This window comes from Trachemys scripta, chromosome 10 (assembly GCF_013100865.1).
Source record: "Trachemys scripta elegans isolate TJP31775 chromosome 10, CAS_Tse_1.0, whole genome shotgun sequence".
Lineage (NCBI taxonomy): Eukaryota > Metazoa > Chordata > Testudines > Emydidae > Trachemys > Trachemys scripta.
Genome location: NC_048307.1, coordinates 14,976,137 through 14,994,661, shown reverse-complemented (window position 1 = coordinate 14,994,661; position 18,525 = coordinate 14,976,137). Strand labels below are relative to the sequence as shown.

The following is an 18,525-nucleotide window of genomic DNA, read 5'->3' as shown; positions in this document are numbered from 1 at the left end:
ATAGTGTCTTCAGATGTATCACTTGACATGGAAATGTCTCCATAGTCAAGACAAGGAATGCTCCCATTTCAGAGTACAGGGTACAAGACCAGTTTCCTGCCTTCCACAAGGAGATGAGCAGCTATCCAAAATTTTGAAGGAGCCTGCTGAGACAAGGAGTGTATCTTCCTCGATAGACAGTGCCCAACCACCTATAACTGAGCAATTCTGTGCCCCCAGCACTCACCCCAATGCCGTAGTCCCATGAGAGGCCTTTCGGTTCCAATGGTTGGACTCCTGTTCGATGACAAACTGTCCCGCAACTTAGGCTGTGACTTCCCTGCACTTTGTCAGCTATCACCCAAACCTTAAAGAGAGAGAGAGAGAGAGAGAGTGTGTAAAATGTGTTTCACACATTGCTCTCTTCCCCTAAATGAAAACCATGACAGTACCCAGTTCAATCACACAAACAGTTCCAATGACTGGATGCAGTGACCTTGCTTGGAGCAAAACAGCTCCAATTTGGGCAAAGAGAAACCCAAACATCCCTGCACAAATGAGACCCAGGCGTGCAGATTAGCAGTGAAAACATTCCCACTGAGATTTAACAAGGAAGATTTACAATACATGCTGTTTGCATAGTTTCAGTGGGACAGCAGGAGTCTGTGTTACCATTTCACAGAGTTAATTTTCAGGTTGTCAGGATGCCAGCATGTGAATCACTGTCTTATGAGGGAAATAGGAGCAGAAACCAGTGTTTACTGATGATTTAACTAGGTCATTCATAACTAGTGAAATGCAAAGTTAAACACATACCTGATCCAGGGGTCCCACAGAAACTTTACGGATATTATTTGAAACATGGTCCCAACTGGATCCTTGAGGGTAGCTTGGTGTGATTCCCTGACGGTACCAGAGATTACCTATAAATAGATCAATTAAATCCTATGAAGGGAAGGATGGTCTTTTAGACAGAGTTCGGGAGTTCTGCTCGCGTAGGATGAGCCCACTGCATTAAAGCCATGAACTCTGCACTGTTTAATTAAACCTCATAAGAGATCAGCAGTTAATGCTTCCTTATCTTCTATGGAATCCTGTTACACTTTTCACTAGTGTGTGGAACTTAATATTCTCTATTTACCCTATTTTGACCTTCCTGAATAATGGTGCACTCCCTAATTTGTAAAGCTCCTTGGGGAAAGGACCATGCATTATAGATTTACAAAGATCCATGCACACCATGGATGTTATAGAAGTAATGCAACATGGAAAAGGAGTTCTCTCAGACAGGACACTGCAGAGTTAAAGGCTTGTTTCTTTTGTGAAAGGACCCTTTAAATTTTATCTAATGATGATGCACCAGTTTGTTTGCTATGGATGATGGGCATGGTTCACTGCAAGGCATTCTTCCTGCAGATTTGCCTGCTTTTGGGTTTCTGGCAAATCTCCTCAGGTGCAGTGAGAGATGTAATTTTCTTCTTTGTGACAATCCAACGAATATTAAAAAAAGTTACAGATGCTGTGTCCATATTCTCTATGGCAATAGCTACGTCCAATACAATCCTAGGAGTCAGGCAGTGATTACCTCACCCAGTCCATTACTGTGCCAAGGCCAAACTATTCCCTCTAAACACACAGAGGAACAGATGCTCAGGCGGTGTAGACCAACATAGCTCCACTAACTTCAATGGAGCAATGCCAATTTACACTGGTGGAGGAGGGGGCCCAGAATCTTGTTTTAAAGCAGTCAGATCTCTGGTTCATTTCTGAGGCCTTGTCATTTAAAACTCACCATTTTTATCCACCGCCAACATAGATGTCCGTCCTACTGAGACTTGTTTTAACTTTTGTTTTGGAGGTGAAGGAATATGGTACCAACAGTCTCCTGAAAGTTGGAAATAAATGAACGAGGCATTGAGAAAACAGCAGTAACGAGAGTATTGTAATAGGCCAAAGAAAGCTGTGTGTTCAGACACCATGGGGGTAGGAGCATAAGAAATACCTAGCTACGCAAGGCATGGTGACTCACAGCAGAGGGAACCAAGAAGCCTTCCAGCCCTTCTGTCTATACAATAACATGACCCGCTGACATGAAAAGTGCTGGTCTCAAAGTCAAGCACACCCAAAGCACTAATCCTCTCCATTTGAATTACACACAGTGAGAATACCTAGCTCTTATATAGCACTTTTCATTGGTAGATTTCAAAGGAGGTCAGTATCATTATTCTCATTTTATAGATGGGGAAACTGAGGCATAGAATGGTTAAAGTAGAGTGGGAACCCACTTCATATAAAGCAATATTTTCCATCTCCTTTCCCAACTCAGTATTTTCCATATTGAGGTGTGTTTAATGCTAGATGGTTTCTACCCTGACCTTCTCAAGAGAGTTTGGCCTGGAGAATTTAAGGAGGAATGTTGCTGACCCCTGTGAAATGGCATTTCCTTGTGGACAAGGCTGGTAAAACTTCTCTTGGGCTTCCAAGAAGTTACCCAGATACATTGCTAACAAAAAGAAACTCATCTCAAGGTCTTGCAAACATTAACTAACTTTTAAAAGCATCCTAACCCATGTTAATATAAGTGAGGAGGAGGCTGTTTACTTTGCATCAGCCTCACACTCTTTGCAGTGGTGACACTGAAATGTCTCCGTCCTGTGCTTGTTCAGCTCACTACATTCTTGCTGCGAGAAGACCTGCTCTGTTCCCCAGCACTCACCTGCAGGTTTTTTTGGAGACACTGAACCCCGGTAGAAGGTAGAGCCATCTCTGGCAACAGCCCAGACTTGGTGGAATGCCCCAATCGAGACCGACATGAAGGGCTGATCTGTTCCCACGTGAAGCCATGATGTTCCCTAGTGAATGACAAATAGCAGCTTGAGAACTCGCACCTGTTGCAGAACTGAATGACACAGCGCGCCTGCTGGCGATCAGCACCTGACGGGAAAAATCCTACAGAATGCAACTGGTTCTGAACAGTAATTTTTATAGAACCCTATATGACTTAACAGACAAAGCCCTTTCCCTGGTTTGTTTAGATTATGCTAGAGCAGGGATGTAATCTTCCGTTCAATTCTATGGGACTTTTCTATAAGCGCATTATGTCTTTAGGTGTACCTAACAGTACAACTCCTGAAATAGAACTGGTAGAAAAAACAGGAAACATATTAGTGAACAATTTTTTCAAAAATTTTTTAATACTGGTTTTTCCAAAGTTTCGAGATGTCTACATTTAAATTTATATTAAAAAAAATAAAAGGAAACATTCTACAAGCTCTAGATATGACTTGTGCAAAAATTGTGCACATTTGGCCCCAATCCTGTAAAACACTTACACATTTAGACATGCAAGCATCCTTCTGAAGTCAAAGGGAGTGTCACAGGGTGGACTGGGCCCTTTAAGGATAGGTCTATGCTGCACACTTCTTACGGCAGTATGTGGGGTACATACATGGCACCCTCCATCCCCTGCCCAGGTATGAATAGCTTAGGGGAATAAAAGGACACCAGAACCTTAGGCTATGTACCCCACATGGCTCTCTACACACCCAAGCAGTGCTTCCCACATCTACGTTGTGATTTTTAGTGTCAGAGGTGGGGTCCTATGTCCTCCCTGCTGCCAGACCCTTTCCCCATGGTTTCCCCCTTGCCAGAGCCTTTCTCTGTCATCTATAGCTATATGCTGCAGTGGGGACACAGCCTGCTTTTCACTGTTGTCTATAGCTACACCTATCCTATATGCTGCCTCCAATGGGGTGCAGCCCAGCTATAACCCAAGAGGGTGCTGGCCCAGCCCACCTGTTCCCCATTAAGAGCCTCACAATCAGGCCTAATAGAGGGCAGCTGGCCTTGCTATAGAGCCAGAGGGGAGGTCTGGTTCAGGGACTCAACTGATGCTTTAATGGACTCCTGAGCCTTATTAAGGGGCAGAGATCAGTCTGGGAGCAGAACCACAGGGACTGGTCAGGCTGGCTGCTCTGTGCCAGGGAAGGCACTGAACCAGAGAGGCTGCAGGAGAACATTACTCCAGGAGAAATCAGGCTAGAGGCTGAGTTTTTCTATACCAGAGCAGGGGAAAGACTCAATGGTAGCTCGAAAGGGGCTGGAAACACAGCCCAGGGGTAGGCTGAAGAAAAGGTTGTTCTATCTTTTTGTTTGCTGGGACGACTTAGTTGTTTTTTTGTTACCCCCCCACAAGGGTTAAGTTTGTTTGTGAGGTGGCTAGAGGGCTAATCCACATCTCCAGCACTAACCTGTCTGTGGAGTTTATTAAGGTGCCCTGAAAAAGAGGGAAACTGAGGTACCCCTAGCCAGGAGGGGACACTTGGGAGGCAGCTGCTATTACAGGGATGATTCACATGCCTAAGTACGTTAGTGGATGGAGGTTACTGTTTTGCAATCTCTATTATAGTCTGTAGGTAAATGTGAACCTAGTATTAAGTATACTAGGCACAACAGATCTACATGGCTCCTTATAAAAAACACACAGCCCAATACAAAGCCCACTGAAGTTAATGGAAAGGCTCCCATTGACTTCAGTGGGCTCTATATGGGGGCTATAGCTTGGCCAGGTTCCTGCCCTGAGCAGCTTAATATCTAAGTCAGATGGGCATGCTACCAATAATTTGAGGAGAAGGAGCAGACCCCTCAGTGACTGAAGGGGAAGTAGAGGAAAGAGGTGTTAGGGAGACATAGGGGGAGGGATAGCTCAGCGGTTTGAGCATTGGCCTTGCTAAACCCTGCTAAACCCAGGGTTGTGAGTTCAATCCTTGAGGGGGCCACTTAGGGATCTGGGGCAAAGTCAGTATTTGGTCCTGCTAGTGAAGGCAGGGGGCTGGACTCAATGACCTTTCAAGGTCCCTTCCAGTTCTAGGAGATAGCTCTCCTAATAATAATAATAATAACAATAATTAATGGAGATATCCTGTGTCAAGCACAGGAGGCAGCATGAGTATACTGCCTCAGGGGGGGGTGGAGCAGGAAAAGAAGGCTGAGGGACTAATGGGGGTTTACACGAGAGACAAAACCAGTGATTTGAGGGGGCACAGCATGTACATGTGCACACATGCACTTTAAATGACACTTGTATGAGAGAGGCAGTAAGGAGAAAGTCTTACAGCTGGATTTTGCTGCGTTACTCCGAGTCTGCACAGCACATCTCCCTTGTCGCTAACTGCCCAGAGTGCTATCGATTCTTCTTTGTCTGCCGCCGAACTAGGGATTATGGCGATGTCCCAGAGGGTGATGGGAGGCACTTCCAGCCAGGGTCCGTTGGTGATTATTTTACATTTTCTAAAGAGAAAAACCCCACAACCCTTTAGGAGCACGCACTTCCTGTGAGTGAGTCTGTGCCCATGCTGACAGAATAACTCAAACATAGGGGCGGGGGAAGGCCCCAAATCCTTTCATTAAATGGGTACTATGGAAACCAGATACACCCTGCAACTAATATTTTCAGTTTGAGAGTGGGTTGACACCAACCAGGTTTGTGTTTCGAGGTTGAGTTCTGAAGCACTAGACATAGGATAACGTTTATCAGGGTTTCTTTTTCAAGAGCAACTTAATAAAGAAAAAACAGGCCCTCTTAGAAGTCTGTGCTGTGCTCCACTTTGCTTCCTACCGGTCTAAACCTAGCCTAGAACTTCAGGATAAAGAAGAGCATTCCATCATGTTCGTGGGGGAATACATTACTGAGAGCAGAACTCTGTAGCTGGTCCATTCCCTCCTCTGTACTGGCAATGGGAGTGACATCTGGACTTGATTCAGGAGGGGACTGTCTGAAGATAACACAGAGCATCCCGAGGGAGGGAGGCATGTTGTTGGCTAAGAGTTGGCAGCCTTCCATTAAAGCAGTACAGAAAAAGGTTCTCTCTTAATGGGCCATTACAGAAAGCTACATTGCTCTAGTGTCCGTAGAGAAATAAGTAGCACTGCGATTAGGGAGGATGCATTAGACTCCACAGGCAGAATGTCTACCTGCACCCAGCCTGAGAACACAGGGAATTTCTCTCCTCCAACCCATAAATCCAGGATCTACCCCTAAGCAATCCCCTATTTGTTTTCAATTTTAATTTGTGCAACTGAAAGTCGGAAACGTTTGGGCTCAAGGCTTTTCTCAACTTGCGTCAGTTGTTATATTTGGCATCAGCACTTAATTCATTTGGATTCAATTTGTTACAGGACATACAGCAGAACGGTTTGTGGCCCCAGGGCCTCGCTGAGCGGGAGGAAGAGATGCTCGAGGCCTAAAACGTTGGCTCTGCAGCTACAAAACAAGCACCAAACATTGAAGTCTTTAATTTGTAGGCTCGTAGCGCCTCATTAGTGCAGGTGTTGGATAGCTTAGCACAAGAAAGTGCAGGAGGAAAACTAGAGTGATTCAGAATTGCCCCAGGTTCCCTAGAGAAAGAGCAGGGTGCAGGGGGCTTCCTGCTCAAGGCACGATACAGGGATGGTTTGGTCTTTTCTGGTTCCATCCAATTACAGTAAAGCCTGGCTGGGAAGTCATCAGTTGCCTAGTAACTAGGTGGTGCTCGTTAGAGTTATATTAGGACTCCATCTATAAGAGGGTTAAAGCCCTACGTGGATTGTAGCACCTAGGAGCCCCAGTCATAAACTGTTGTGCTAGGTGCTGTACAAACAGAACAAAAAGACAGTCATTGCCCTAAGGGCCTGCAATCTAAGCATAAGATGCATGTGTTATAAATGGTTACAAGCAACCTACTGGCTTGCCGGACTCTTTAACAACATCTCCTAATCATTTAACCACCATTTATAGAGGGAGCTATAAAAGGGTGGTCTGCCCCTTTAAGGGCTAGAGGCATGGGCCCAGCCAACCCTAGTTACTAAGGCACATCTGAACGGGGTTTAGCTGAGTCCCCTGTAACGAGCAGCAGTAAGTGAAGGATGCTCAGGGAGACTAGAGTACAGAGGCTGCTGGGTGAAAGAAGAGAGACTATGGTAGGGAAGGCCCGAGCATGTCCTAATAAGGGGATAAATGGCTCACAAGGGCTTTATTTTGAATTTTTTGTTTATTTAGTAAACCAGAACCGAAAAGGGCTATGAATGGACACAAGGGTTTGAGTTTTTGAAGAAGCCCCTTGAAGGGGGATACTGAGGCAGGCTGCCTGTAGAACTGCAGTCCATGAGGGGATACTTGGGGCGATCTGTCCTGTGACAGGATCCTCGATATGAACTGTGACCAGAGGGCTTTTACCTAAAGATCTCACACAGTCACAATGGAAACGTTGGGACACTTGTGTGCAAAGGCTGGGAGTGAAAAATGCAATTTAAGTGGTTGCTAAAGCCAAGGGCTGCCCTGCTGGAGATGGGTTCTTCAGTGCCGGTTTCAGTGCTGTTGCCCTTTGTTAACGGAGAGATATTTAAGGGACTAAACAGCTTGCTCTTAAGAAACGAGCATGTCTGAATTCTAAACTTTATATCTATAACTTAATCCCTTACCTGGCCCAGCGTCTTCGCCGTACGAAATCCTTCATCGTCTTGTGGCCATGGTAGGATCTGCCAAAGATACGTGGTTTAATGCAAGTTTGAGAGGACTTGGAAATACCTCATTTCAGCAACAGCCTGTCAGCGCTAACTCTGCTTCAGCCCAGCGTTATTTTCCATGCAACTGTTCTGTAAAAAGCTCCCCCTCACACTACATAGTGTTGTGAGGATACCAGGCATAGGCTTGCAACTGAAAATAACTATGTACCCTGGACACCCCCTGGCCGCTTTAGAATACTGGCAAGCCCTTATTTTGCTGTGTGTGGGACTTATTTTTCACCCCTCCTCCCCAAATACCATGGCCAGTAATGCTTCAAATCGATAAAGTACTCAACACTGATTGTCAGCAGCTCTCTCACCCTCATTTTGCAAAAGGGGAAATCAAGGCACAGATGCCACCATTAAAGAAAAGCTGAAGTGCAAATCAACTAGGTTTAATAATTGCTTGCAGTGTGGTTGTAGCCAATCAGGTGTTAGCCTGGCAGGGCCATGCCAAGTTTATTAGGTACAAGAAGGTAACTCCTTACGCTGGAAAGTCCGCTGCATACTGCCAGCCTTCCCGATCAGTTCCACCGGAAATGTTAAAATCAATATACCAGTCAGACACCTAGAGTCAGAAGGATAATATGAACAGGAGCACAACAGAAAGGAAAGCACAGCCGGGAGATCACCTTTCACCTCTTCTTCTGCACCCTTTGTATTGTAATTGCTTGTATGGAATGATCTGATAATATTTATATTACAACTTTGCCTGTTGAGAACACCTTCCATCTTGGGTCCCCAAGGACTTTAAAAACATTCAGGGTGGGATTCACAAAGGAGCCAAAGAGGAATTGGATTGGGTGCTGGGGGAGGGACACAATCAATCCTCTCAGCATCCCTAGGATGTAGGGAAGATCATCTCCATTGTACCGATGAGGAAACCTGAGGTTAAAGTGACACAGCAGGTCAGTGGTAGAGCCAGGAATGGAACCCAGGTCTTCTGACACCTCCATTCTGTGCCCAAGCAAGTAGGCCATCCGTTATTATTTTAAAATAAAAAATAGAAAAAAAATAATTTCAAGACAAAATTTACCCAAGACCACTGCGGGGATGGAGGCTTTGTGTTAACTTTTGTACATTCTTGTAAGCCAGACGCGTCACTCCACATGTACCTGTCTGTGGGCAGCCCTCTGCAACACAAGTACAAGGAATAAAGAATAAGTGACAGTAAGAGAAGGATAAAAGATAAAGCTCTTCACCTCTGCCTAGTATTTCCCACGTCCACACACACACACACACACACACACCACTGTCTTCAATCACTAGACTCTCTTGAAGAAGGGACTGAAATGAAACAGGTTTGCTCTGCAGCTCAGTTGCCTGCCAAACACTGATCAAAGATCTCAAAAAACCGACTATTTTGCATTTAAAAACCAGGAGGGTGAATCTTGAGAATGCTGCCGCTTTTCAAAGGTTGGTGGAAAAACCTTTCCTACCCACCAACAAGAGATTTATTGACTTCCATTTCACTAGACCCCAATGTCTTTAGATGATTATTAAATATTGTTATTAAATGCAGCATCCAGCAGCCCCACTCAGGATCAGGGACCTGTTGTGCTTAGCACTCCGCAACACCCAGGAAGACATGGTTTCTGACTTGAAGAGCTTACGATCTATTACCTTAATCCCGCAATGCATTGCTTGCAGGTAGGTTTTGTGCCTTCCCAGGGGTGTGCTGGTGTGCAACGCATTGCAGGACTGAGACTACAAAGGCATCCCTTAATGAATATTGACAAATCTAGCCTCTCAAAGCCCATGCGCCTTCCATCTCAATTTAACACTAAATGTTAGAGACAGCACGTGAAATAAAAGTTTAAAAATACCCTGACATTTCCCTTGACCATTATAAACACACACACTTGCCTGTTACTATATCCTGTGACTGGATTCCACCGCTGGTTCTCATAGATATAAACACATTTCACATCTGATTGCATGTAAATATTATCAGCACTGCTGGCCAATCCTGCAGGCAATAAATCACTCGGATTAAAAGCCAAGTTAAATGTTAAAGAAGAAAGTTGCTATAGTTTAAAATTTTGCCAGGTAGCACATTTATGCACTTTTTATTGCTCATTTTTGAGCCAAAGATACAAAGCTAAAATGCACAGCTTGCTTCCCTTGCAGAGAGGGAACATGCCCATCACCTCATTCTACAGACTAGACACAATACAAAGATGGGGGATTGAAATTTTTTGTTCTGCTGGTATCACGTAGGAGGTTGCCCAGGGAATGTAGAATAAATGTGTGTCATTACCTTGAATGAAGCCGCCTCCGTATCCTCCAGTATAAACCCAGGCCGTGTGATCGTAACCTATGCCCCATACTATGCCATGGCTATTACACTCTATCAGGCGGAGATGCCCTCCAATCTGACGCCAAAACCTGCAGGGAGAGAGAGAACATTTTACATGAACTCCATAGTGGAGTCAGTAACAGCACGTGTTCCCTGCCCTGCGCCTCAGCCCTGACTTAGAGGCGGTAGGAGGCCAGTTCAGTCACTAGCTCATTGGGCCACTGTCCAACCGGTGGGGAAGGCGATTGATGCCAGTTAAGAATGTTCCTTTTGACTGACTACTGTCAGTGGGTGGAGGCAGCTTGGCTACCTCAGCTGCGAGTTTGTAGCCTGTCAAACGCCTCATTTACGTGTAAGTTTAACTTTGAATTTCCCAATTTGATCCATTGCGTTTGTTTTGAACGGTTAGCTATGATACACCGGTGGGGATTTTCACTCGGTAGCTGTGGCTATTCGCCCTCAGCGGTCACTTCGTCTTAGGATTGATGGTCCTAATGCGGGACCGGGGAAAGGCAGGAGGCCAGAGGGGATTCCCTCACCTTCTGCAGGAGCAGAGTCTTATTTTCCTCTTACTCAAGACGGACCCCCAGGTCTGCAGATATGAGGAGGTGCACAGCAGAGGGAAATCCCTTCCTGGGGACCCTGCAGAGTGTGGTGTGTGTGTCTAGGGAAGGCAAAGGGACTGTAGAGGAACATGCCAGTGGGGAGTCTGGGGGAGTAGAAAAGAAGACCTGCTTTTACAGATCAGGAAGTGTGCAGGAGTAGATAAGGGCACCAACAACCTGGCAAGCTTTATGGCCTCAGAGGAGCCCCACCCACCTCTCCCTTCCACCATTAGGACTCTGAGGGTATGTCTACACTGCAGCTGGGAGGTATGATTCCCAGCCAGGGTAGATAGACTCCTGCTAGCTCTGCTCAAGCTAGCAGGCTAGAACAGCACTGCTAGCTACCTGAGCTCTGACCCAAGGGATCAGGCGGGCTTGGACTCCAGCAGCTACCCTGAGCCGCCGTCCATGCTGCAATCTCTCGCCACACTGCTATTTTTAGCGTGCTAGCTGGAGCTGAGCTAGTGCCAGTCTGTCTACCCACACTGGGAATCACCCTGCCCAGCTGCACTGTTGACGTACCCAAGGGATTTTTAGGGGTTCATAATTCAGAAACACTTTGTGCAAGTCACTTCCAAATAGTAGCAAAAATTCTTCTTGGCCCTTAACCTGCCAATTTTGAGGCAGATTAAGGGCCTCTTTGCTTTTGGACTACAGTGGTCGGGGCTGCAGTGTCATGCTTAGAATAGAAACCCAGCTGCTATCCTCACTAGAGAGCATCTACTGCCACTGCATGGGGGATTCGGAATTCCCTCACTTGGGTGCTATTCAAATCTCAGCCCTAATGAATGGAATGTTTCATTTACTCTAAAATGCCACCCACTAATTTGTGTAGGAGAATTTAGCACCCAACCCTGCAAGTCTTACAGGTCATCCCAATGAAATCAGACAGGAAACCTTGCAAGATCTGGCTCGTAACATGCAGCTTGAGCATGTGAACATCAAAATGTAGCCTGAGGAAACTTCTTCATCTCACTTATGAAAATGAAGGCAACTCCATGTCTCTCGTCGTCTTTGGCTGACATCTACAGCACACAATGCGTTCCACACAACAGACCGCATAACTTCTAACATGGAATTAAAGAAAATTCTGGCTGCTTGAAATGCACAATAGTGAGGGGAATTTTAAAACCTTCTTACATTTGGTCACATGGCATCAGATGTGGTGTGGCCTCTAATTCAGGACTTGGCTCGCTGACAAAGACGTCTCCTTTGCAGGTAACAGACCAGATGGCCTGGTGGGAGGGAGGGCCTTGAATCCGTCTGCTTTCGCAGCAGGACATGCTCAGCAAAGCCAGCTACGATATAAGGAAGGAACAAAGAGCGAGGAGGTGCATTTCATGGTGTGAACAAGGGTTTTTCCTTAACGTAGGTCATCTAGTGCTAGTGAAAGGAGGTTATCCTCATTGCTAGTCCACCTTGGAGATTTGTAAAAGGCAGAGTTCAGATCAAAGGTGTCAAGATTCATTGCTATCAACATGGATTCATTGCTATCTTTCAGGATCCCCAGAGTGCTTCACAATGTCTCTGTACGCACACACCTCCCTCCTTCCCTCTCACCACTGCTGAAATGCAGCCATTTGTATGCCATAGAGACGCAATCAGGTGGATAGAAGACAGCTCAATGCACAACAGTGAATGAAAGTTTTGTCCCACTGGTTTAAGCTCTTTATAAGAAGTAGAATATCTTACACAGAGCTGAGCACACCTTAGTAGTTAAGACGGTTGGAATGCTTGTAGCCCTGCCCATCACACACAACTCCATTTATCTGCCTCCAAAGAAGGGTAGGGCTGAGTTAATCCTGCCACAGTTCCTGTGGCCTTGTCCACAGTAGGGGATTTTAGAGGGGACAAAAATCCCACAAGAGTGATCATGGGGTCAGCTGCACCACTGGTCACACTGGCACGAGCCCTAGAGATGACATGCAGCTGTAGGTGTTTTCACTATGATGTCAAGTAAACTTGGGCTGAATTTTTGTTGCACCAGTGGAATCCCTTCCCAATCTGTTTGCTAATGCAGACATAGCCAAAGAGTCCAGAGGTTGCAAACCTGATACTCAAATCTTACACAAACGAGGGTTTAAGGAAGTAACCAGACTGTGTTAGAAAGTTGGCAGAGTTACCCAGTCATGCATTTCTTGTTCCGTGGCGGCTGCTAGACGAATTGGCCACCGCTGCTTTGTCCTCTCGGGCGTGTAGAGAGCGAAGGAGTGTTTGGCATCATTCAGAACTTCAACCAGAATGGTGACTTCGTTCAGGAACACGTGGATGTACTGGCACAATACAAAGGGCATTGGTGAACAAGGCAAACTCCCATTAAGCCTCCCCCATTGCCAGCACAATAGGGAGACCTTGCACAAATGGTCCCTGGTAAGGATGGCAGAAGAACTAACATTCTGCTTGGGAGTGCTCGTGAAACGGGGTTAGACTTACAGCCCTGGATGACTGGTCCTATCTACCCCCTCTACATCATTCTGCCAGTGTGTGTCAACTCTACCTCAGAGGGCTCCCTTGCTAGGCATCAAAGGTTGGTTCTTTCTCCATAAAAAGCAACAGAGGGTCCTGTGGCACCTTTAAGACTAACAGACGTATTGGAGCATAAGCTTTCGTGGGTGAATGCCCACTTCATCAGACGCTTTCTCCATGACCATTCAGTCTTTGGGCTGTCAACAAGATGGCTAATTGGTGTCAGCCTGGTAGTAGCTTGCCCATTGAGAGCGGGATTATTTCTAACAGGACCCTGAGATAGCCACCAGAGAGAAAAGACCTTCATTTGCTACTGGCCTGGGCCAGATTGGAAGTAGTGACCTAGACGAGAAACCCTGTATCACAATGCCCATCCCCATGGTTTTCCTCTTGTCAAATGGGACACCAGCACTGCACCGCACTACTCGAATGCACCTTCTTCTCCTCATGATACATGTAATAGATGAACAGAATGCTGTCTCGCATGCCGTCGTTCCCAGTGAACTGCTCCAGTGCCACTCGCACGTCTGTCCATTTATGAGGCTTCCAGCTTCTCCACCACTGTAAGGTCCCCGTTTTCACCCAGACAGACTGTGGCAGAAACACAAGGTTACAAGGAGCTGCAAAGAGCTTTCTTGACCCCCTCCCTCCCAAAATTTCTGCTCGTTCTTTCTATCTTCTGCTTTGAGACAAGCAGAAGATAATGTGATCAGATGAAGGCTAACAAAACTCTATGGCAGGGAAGTGAGATGCCCCCTTCAGAGAGTTCAAAATCACAGAGAGATTCTCTGACTTGGGAAAATACAGCAGGTTGTTTCTAACTGGGGTTAGAGTTAGAAACAGTGTTTCTAGCATTTAAGTGCTTTTAACATAATCATCTACTAAAACTGATTGAAAGTGCATACACCAAACTGTTCTATATTAAAACTAATTTTATTTTAATACTTTAAACAGGTGATATAGGATAACTCAAGTCTTAGAAAAGGAGGGGCCAAAATCCTGAATGAAATCTAAGAAGAGCCCAAGGAAATTCTGTGTGATAATCAAAGGGAAATATTAACTAGAAATCCGGTTATTCAGATGTTCTTGACATTATAAGCACTACTTATGGAAGCTGTGCTATGCCCCCTGGTGTTCATACAGAACAAGCTCACTCATTTATTGAAGTCCAAGTAATAAGGATATTCATGCAAACAGAAGGCCCTGAATTTGTGTAGTACAGTAACTCACATGCATCTAACACAATTTAAAGGCGTCCTGGATTAGGGATTTCAGCATACTCAGGAACAAGTGCAACAGTCAGCCAGTGTTCTTTTTGCATAGTACTAGCTGGAACTTTTCTACAAGAGCAGCGGTGCCAGAGGTTTAATGGCTACTAGGGTTTCCAATTGGAGTGCTTGGGAAAAGCTACTCTAAGAGCTGTGGTAATGGACAAATGTGAACGGGGGCAAGGATACAATGCTTGATTACAGTAGGCTGCAGGCCATACACTGGACAGTACCATCACGGATACCCAATCCTGACAGATGTTAAATCATGATCAGAGTTAAAGGGAAGGAAACAGGAGGACTTTCACTTACCTGCTCAATAGCTTGTTCATAGTGTCTAAAGTTCTCCAGTTCCCGCTTGGTCCTTTCACTGAGCTGCTGGAAAATCTGCTTTCGCCACGCTGCTGTCTGCGCTGGACTGATAGACAGGGAAAGAGACTGCACAGAGGATAACAGACCTAGAGCAGAACCAACGTGATGAACAAGTGAGCTTTAAACTCAATTCTGTGACGTATTAGATGCTCAAGACACAATCTGCCACTTCAAAAACACTGGGGCAAACACCTCTGGTCTAACACCACTGTTGCATGAACACACTAGTCCCAGTGGCATTACCAAAAGGCCAGTGAGAATACTGCAAATGGTGCATAGAAAATGGATTGAAAGACTTATCATAAACTCCTCTGTATATCCCTCCACTAAAGCAGCACCGGTATAGTCCTAGGAGATGACCATAGGCTCTACAGATTCTGATACAGAGCTGAGATGACCAGTAAGACAAGGCTAAGTATTGGGATGCCACACTCTCATTAATTTGACAACCAGCTTATTTGGAAATTTGACCATATTTCACTTTTTTCAAAAGCCTCCCTGTTCTAATCCCTCCAGGAGTCAAGGCTGGGCTCCCATTCAGAAAACCACCTTTCAATTCCTCTTGCCATTAGAAAAGCTTACGATAGTGTATATCTCATCCTCGGATCACAAGGACTATGGTACCAGCAGGGCACTGTGTTATTTGTCTCTAAACAGGCTCCCTCTACAACTTGATTTTCACGAGTTTTCAATCACACCCAGGAGCCGTTTTATCCTGAGCTCTAGTTTCAACGCAATGGAGAGCTAAACAGGTGTGTGGAGTTCCGACAAACTGGATTATTTCCTGTGTAACATTTCTGCCAAACATGCAGAGAAATAGTAACTAACTATGTTCATAAAGTGATTTACAGCTAGATACGCACAACAGGAAATACTCTTCACCCCAGAAGGGAGGGTAACAGCTAACTGGCATGCAGGATACTACATAAGAGAGTGGGTGGAAGAAGGAGGGATTATTCTGAGATAAGGACATGCTTTAAAAATAAATAAATAAATAATTAAATAAATAAAGCACGGTATCTTATTATGGCAGCATCATTAGGCCGTGAGTGGGGATCAAGGCCCAGCTACGCTGAGCTGACAGTACCTGACTGAAGAGTGAACCATTTCAGCGAGCTGTGTGAATCCACCAGGCAGCCTCCCCCACACACCCAGGCCCACAACGGATGCTCATCAGCTCCATAATGTTCTTCGACTCCAACTGAGAACATGCCAAGGGAAGACAGGCTGGATGTCTCCGGGAAGGTGCTGGCGGAGAGCAGAGGCTTTTTATGGGCCTCCTTTAAGTCAATGTTTGTCCACTGCAGTTCTGCAGGATGCGGATCCTGGTCAGCAGAAGACTGGGGATTGTCGAGACCAGCCTTCTCGCCATTGTCTGAAGCAGGGCTGGCTTCTTCAGGAGCAGAGTCCGGAGGATCCACAGTCAAGTTTGCACTCGCTTCTGCTGACTGGCTTCCCAAGTTGTTACCATTGACGCTAGCTGTGGCACCTGACAGGGGCGCGTCGGCAAGGTTTGGCTGTATCTGTGGGCTCTCGGTATCAGAGGAAATGTCTGCATCGCTCTGAACGATCAAATTCATTTGCTCCCTAACGTCGTCACTGAAGAAACAGCCAGCGCTTGGGGACAAACAGACAAGTACCTAATCAGCCACCAGTCCCCAAATTATCAACTGGCACACAGCCATAGAAAAGAGCAGAGAAAGACAGACAGAGATGGCTACACAGTATCCAGCAGATACAAAGCAGAGCTTTTATGGTAAAAGCTTAACTTCATCCCCAAGGGAAGAGAGCCCAACACATGGCTTTGCAGGCCATGCTGAGAAATCCTTTTATGACAGCCTGTAGGGTTGGCTGCACAGAACTCTCCAGAATACCCCAAGTGTTAACACCCCAATGCCCTGTCTCTTGGTTTACAAATGCTGAGCAGGACTCTTTTTAGATTCCAACTGGTAGGAACAGAAGCAGCCAAAGCAGGGACTGCTGCATTTGGGAGGGGTGGGGGTAAAATAGGGGGTCCAGCCAGGCCCCTTTCTTCCTCCCAATGCCCCCTTGGCCCCAGAACAGTGCAGAGGAGACCCCACACACCTTCTAGGGGTAGTAGGACCCATGTAGTGCCTCCTGTCTTCTCCATGTGGCCTTGGAGGAGAGGTACAGAGAGAACCCAGCTAGAGACTCCAGCCCTTTGGAAGAAGAGCAGGCAAAGCAGAGACCTTTGGACGTTCCAGTCAGGACTACAGAATGGGCGGACATTCTGTGACCTGTGCGGATCGGCTGTTTGCTTCAGCTCCCTGCCACCTTCATCTCAGATTTACTCCATAGCTGCCTCCCCGCCCACAACCCTCGCCTCCATTCCCTGTTCTTTCTATTTAGCCGATCCCCTCCTAACTCCCCCCTCCCCCGGCAAACTAAAAGGAATCCTGGTATTAACATGATGTTTGCTGCCATTACACTGTTCACTCTGCTTGTGTGTGCTAACCTTTCCCCCACCCTGTGTCTGTCTAGACAAGACTGCAGCAAGATTGGTTCCTTGTGCTCCCCCTCTGACTGCATCCATCTGTTGTCGTCTTATTCTCAGACTGCAAGCGCTGCCTTTTTGTTCTGTGTTTGCCTAGGACAATGGGGGCCTGGGGCTCCCAGGTACTACTAGTACAAATAAATAATAATAATAGAGCCTATCAACATTGGATTCATTCTCAACTGCAGATAGTTTCTGTTCAGCATCACAAGACGTTCTGATTCCTAGGGTTTAGCACGGGGCTTCTCGCAGTGTTCCCAGCATGTTCTGCATGGCCGATGGGCCAACTCACACCAGGGAGCCATTTGTTTATTCTCTCTGGGAAAGAAAGTGGCAAGATGCCACACAAATGACACCCAAGAGGAGGATAATTGTTAAGTGGAGTAAACACCTCCAGGATATCCGGCAGGTAACATTTCATCTATTATAGACTGGACCCTGGAATCTGATGGCAAATCCCAGCTCAGCTCACTTTACTGCCAGGCTGCACTGAATTCTCAAGTCAGAACATTACCTCTCTCCCCAGAGAAGAAGAATTTGCTGCTCACAGTTGCATTTTAAATGGGAAAAAAAACCCAAATAAATGGACTTCAGCACCTGGCGAGAAGCAGGAGCCACGTGTGGGGTTTGTTCAAGGTCACAGTGAGGGGCCTTGAACAAACTGGATGGATTGTGTTCACAGAAATACTCCTCATAATGCCCTGGCAGCACCAAAATCTGATGGCCTTTAGGAGTTTTGGTCACTTTATTAGCTACCTGAGCAGACTGGTCGAGCTGCCGGTCTGAGACCTGTCACTCTCTCTGACCGATACAATCGCCTTCCATGTCTTCCCGCTGAGCTCGCTCGGTGTGACGCCTTGCCGGAAATAAACTGCTCGATCCTCGCAGCCGATTCCCCAGACCTAGGGGAGAAAGGGGCCTTGATGGGAATGTCTGTGTGTCCTAAGGGGATGAATGGCATGGAAAGCAGATGGGCAGCAGCTACAACAGGGGAGTGAGAAGAGGGCAGTTGAGGGCAAGAGTCTTTCCTGAATCAGGGGTTTTCTTTGGGTTCGTCTCTAGTGCTGGTATTTTAGATGCAGCGCATCCCTCCTGTGTACGGTTGATTGCGGGATGGGGGGTTTTGTACTCAAGTGTATCAGATAAGAGGTAGGTTTGCTGAATGTTCTCGCAATGTACCTCATGTGGCTTTTGGCAGTTCAGGCAATTGGGCCCCTTGTTGGACTGAACATCCCGGCATCCCCTGAGTGTATTACGACCGCAAGGTTGAACAGTGATCATACGGAAGGAGGCTAAACATGCTCATGTGTTCACACAATTGGTGTTCCACTGCCTTACCTGGTCATTTAAGCCTACGTTTACCATCATCATTTCTCCAACCATTTCAATCCAGCTGGTGCCACATGGATTGTGCGAGTTCACACCTCTTCTGAACCACACCTGTCACAAGTTAAAATCCAAGTTTTGAACTACTGTACT

At 46.2% G+C, this 18,525-nt stretch overlaps 1 protein-coding gene across 2 annotated transcripts in view; it reads right to left on the bottom strand.

Moving 5' to 3' along the window:
• Positions 1–18,525, bottom strand: part of TECPR1 (tectonin beta-propeller repeat containing 1) — a 38,976-nt gene that overhangs the window by 2,863 nt on the left and 17,588 nt on the right. For both annotated transcript variants that reach the window (XM_034783723.1, XM_034783724.1), the window contains 17 exons: positions 18,385–18,486; positions 17,803–17,948; positions 15,619–16,148; positions 14,472–14,617; positions 13,327–13,482; positions 12,549–12,698; positions 11,566–11,723; positions 9,782–9,909; positions 9,388–9,490; positions 8,558–8,654; positions 8,010–8,089; positions 7,438–7,494; positions 5,094–5,268; positions 2,696–2,831; positions 1,772–1,864; positions 796–902; positions 227–346 (listed from right to left, as the gene is read on the bottom strand). In XM_034783723.1, the coding sequence (XP_034639614.1) occupies positions 227–346; positions 796–902; positions 1,772–1,864; positions 2,696–2,831; positions 5,094–5,268; positions 7,438–7,494; positions 8,010–8,089; positions 8,558–8,654; positions 9,388–9,490; positions 9,782–9,909; positions 11,566–11,723; positions 12,549–12,698; positions 13,327–13,482; positions 14,472–14,617; positions 15,619–16,148; positions 17,803–17,948; positions 18,385–18,486 (2,484 nt within the window). The remainder of the gene's footprint in view (positions 1–226; positions 347–795; positions 903–1,771; positions 1,865–2,695; positions 2,832–5,093; positions 5,269–7,437; positions 7,495–8,009; positions 8,090–8,557; positions 8,655–9,387; positions 9,491–9,781; positions 9,910–11,565; positions 11,724–12,548; positions 12,699–13,326; positions 13,483–14,471; positions 14,618–15,618; positions 16,149–17,802; positions 17,949–18,384; positions 18,487–18,525) is intronic.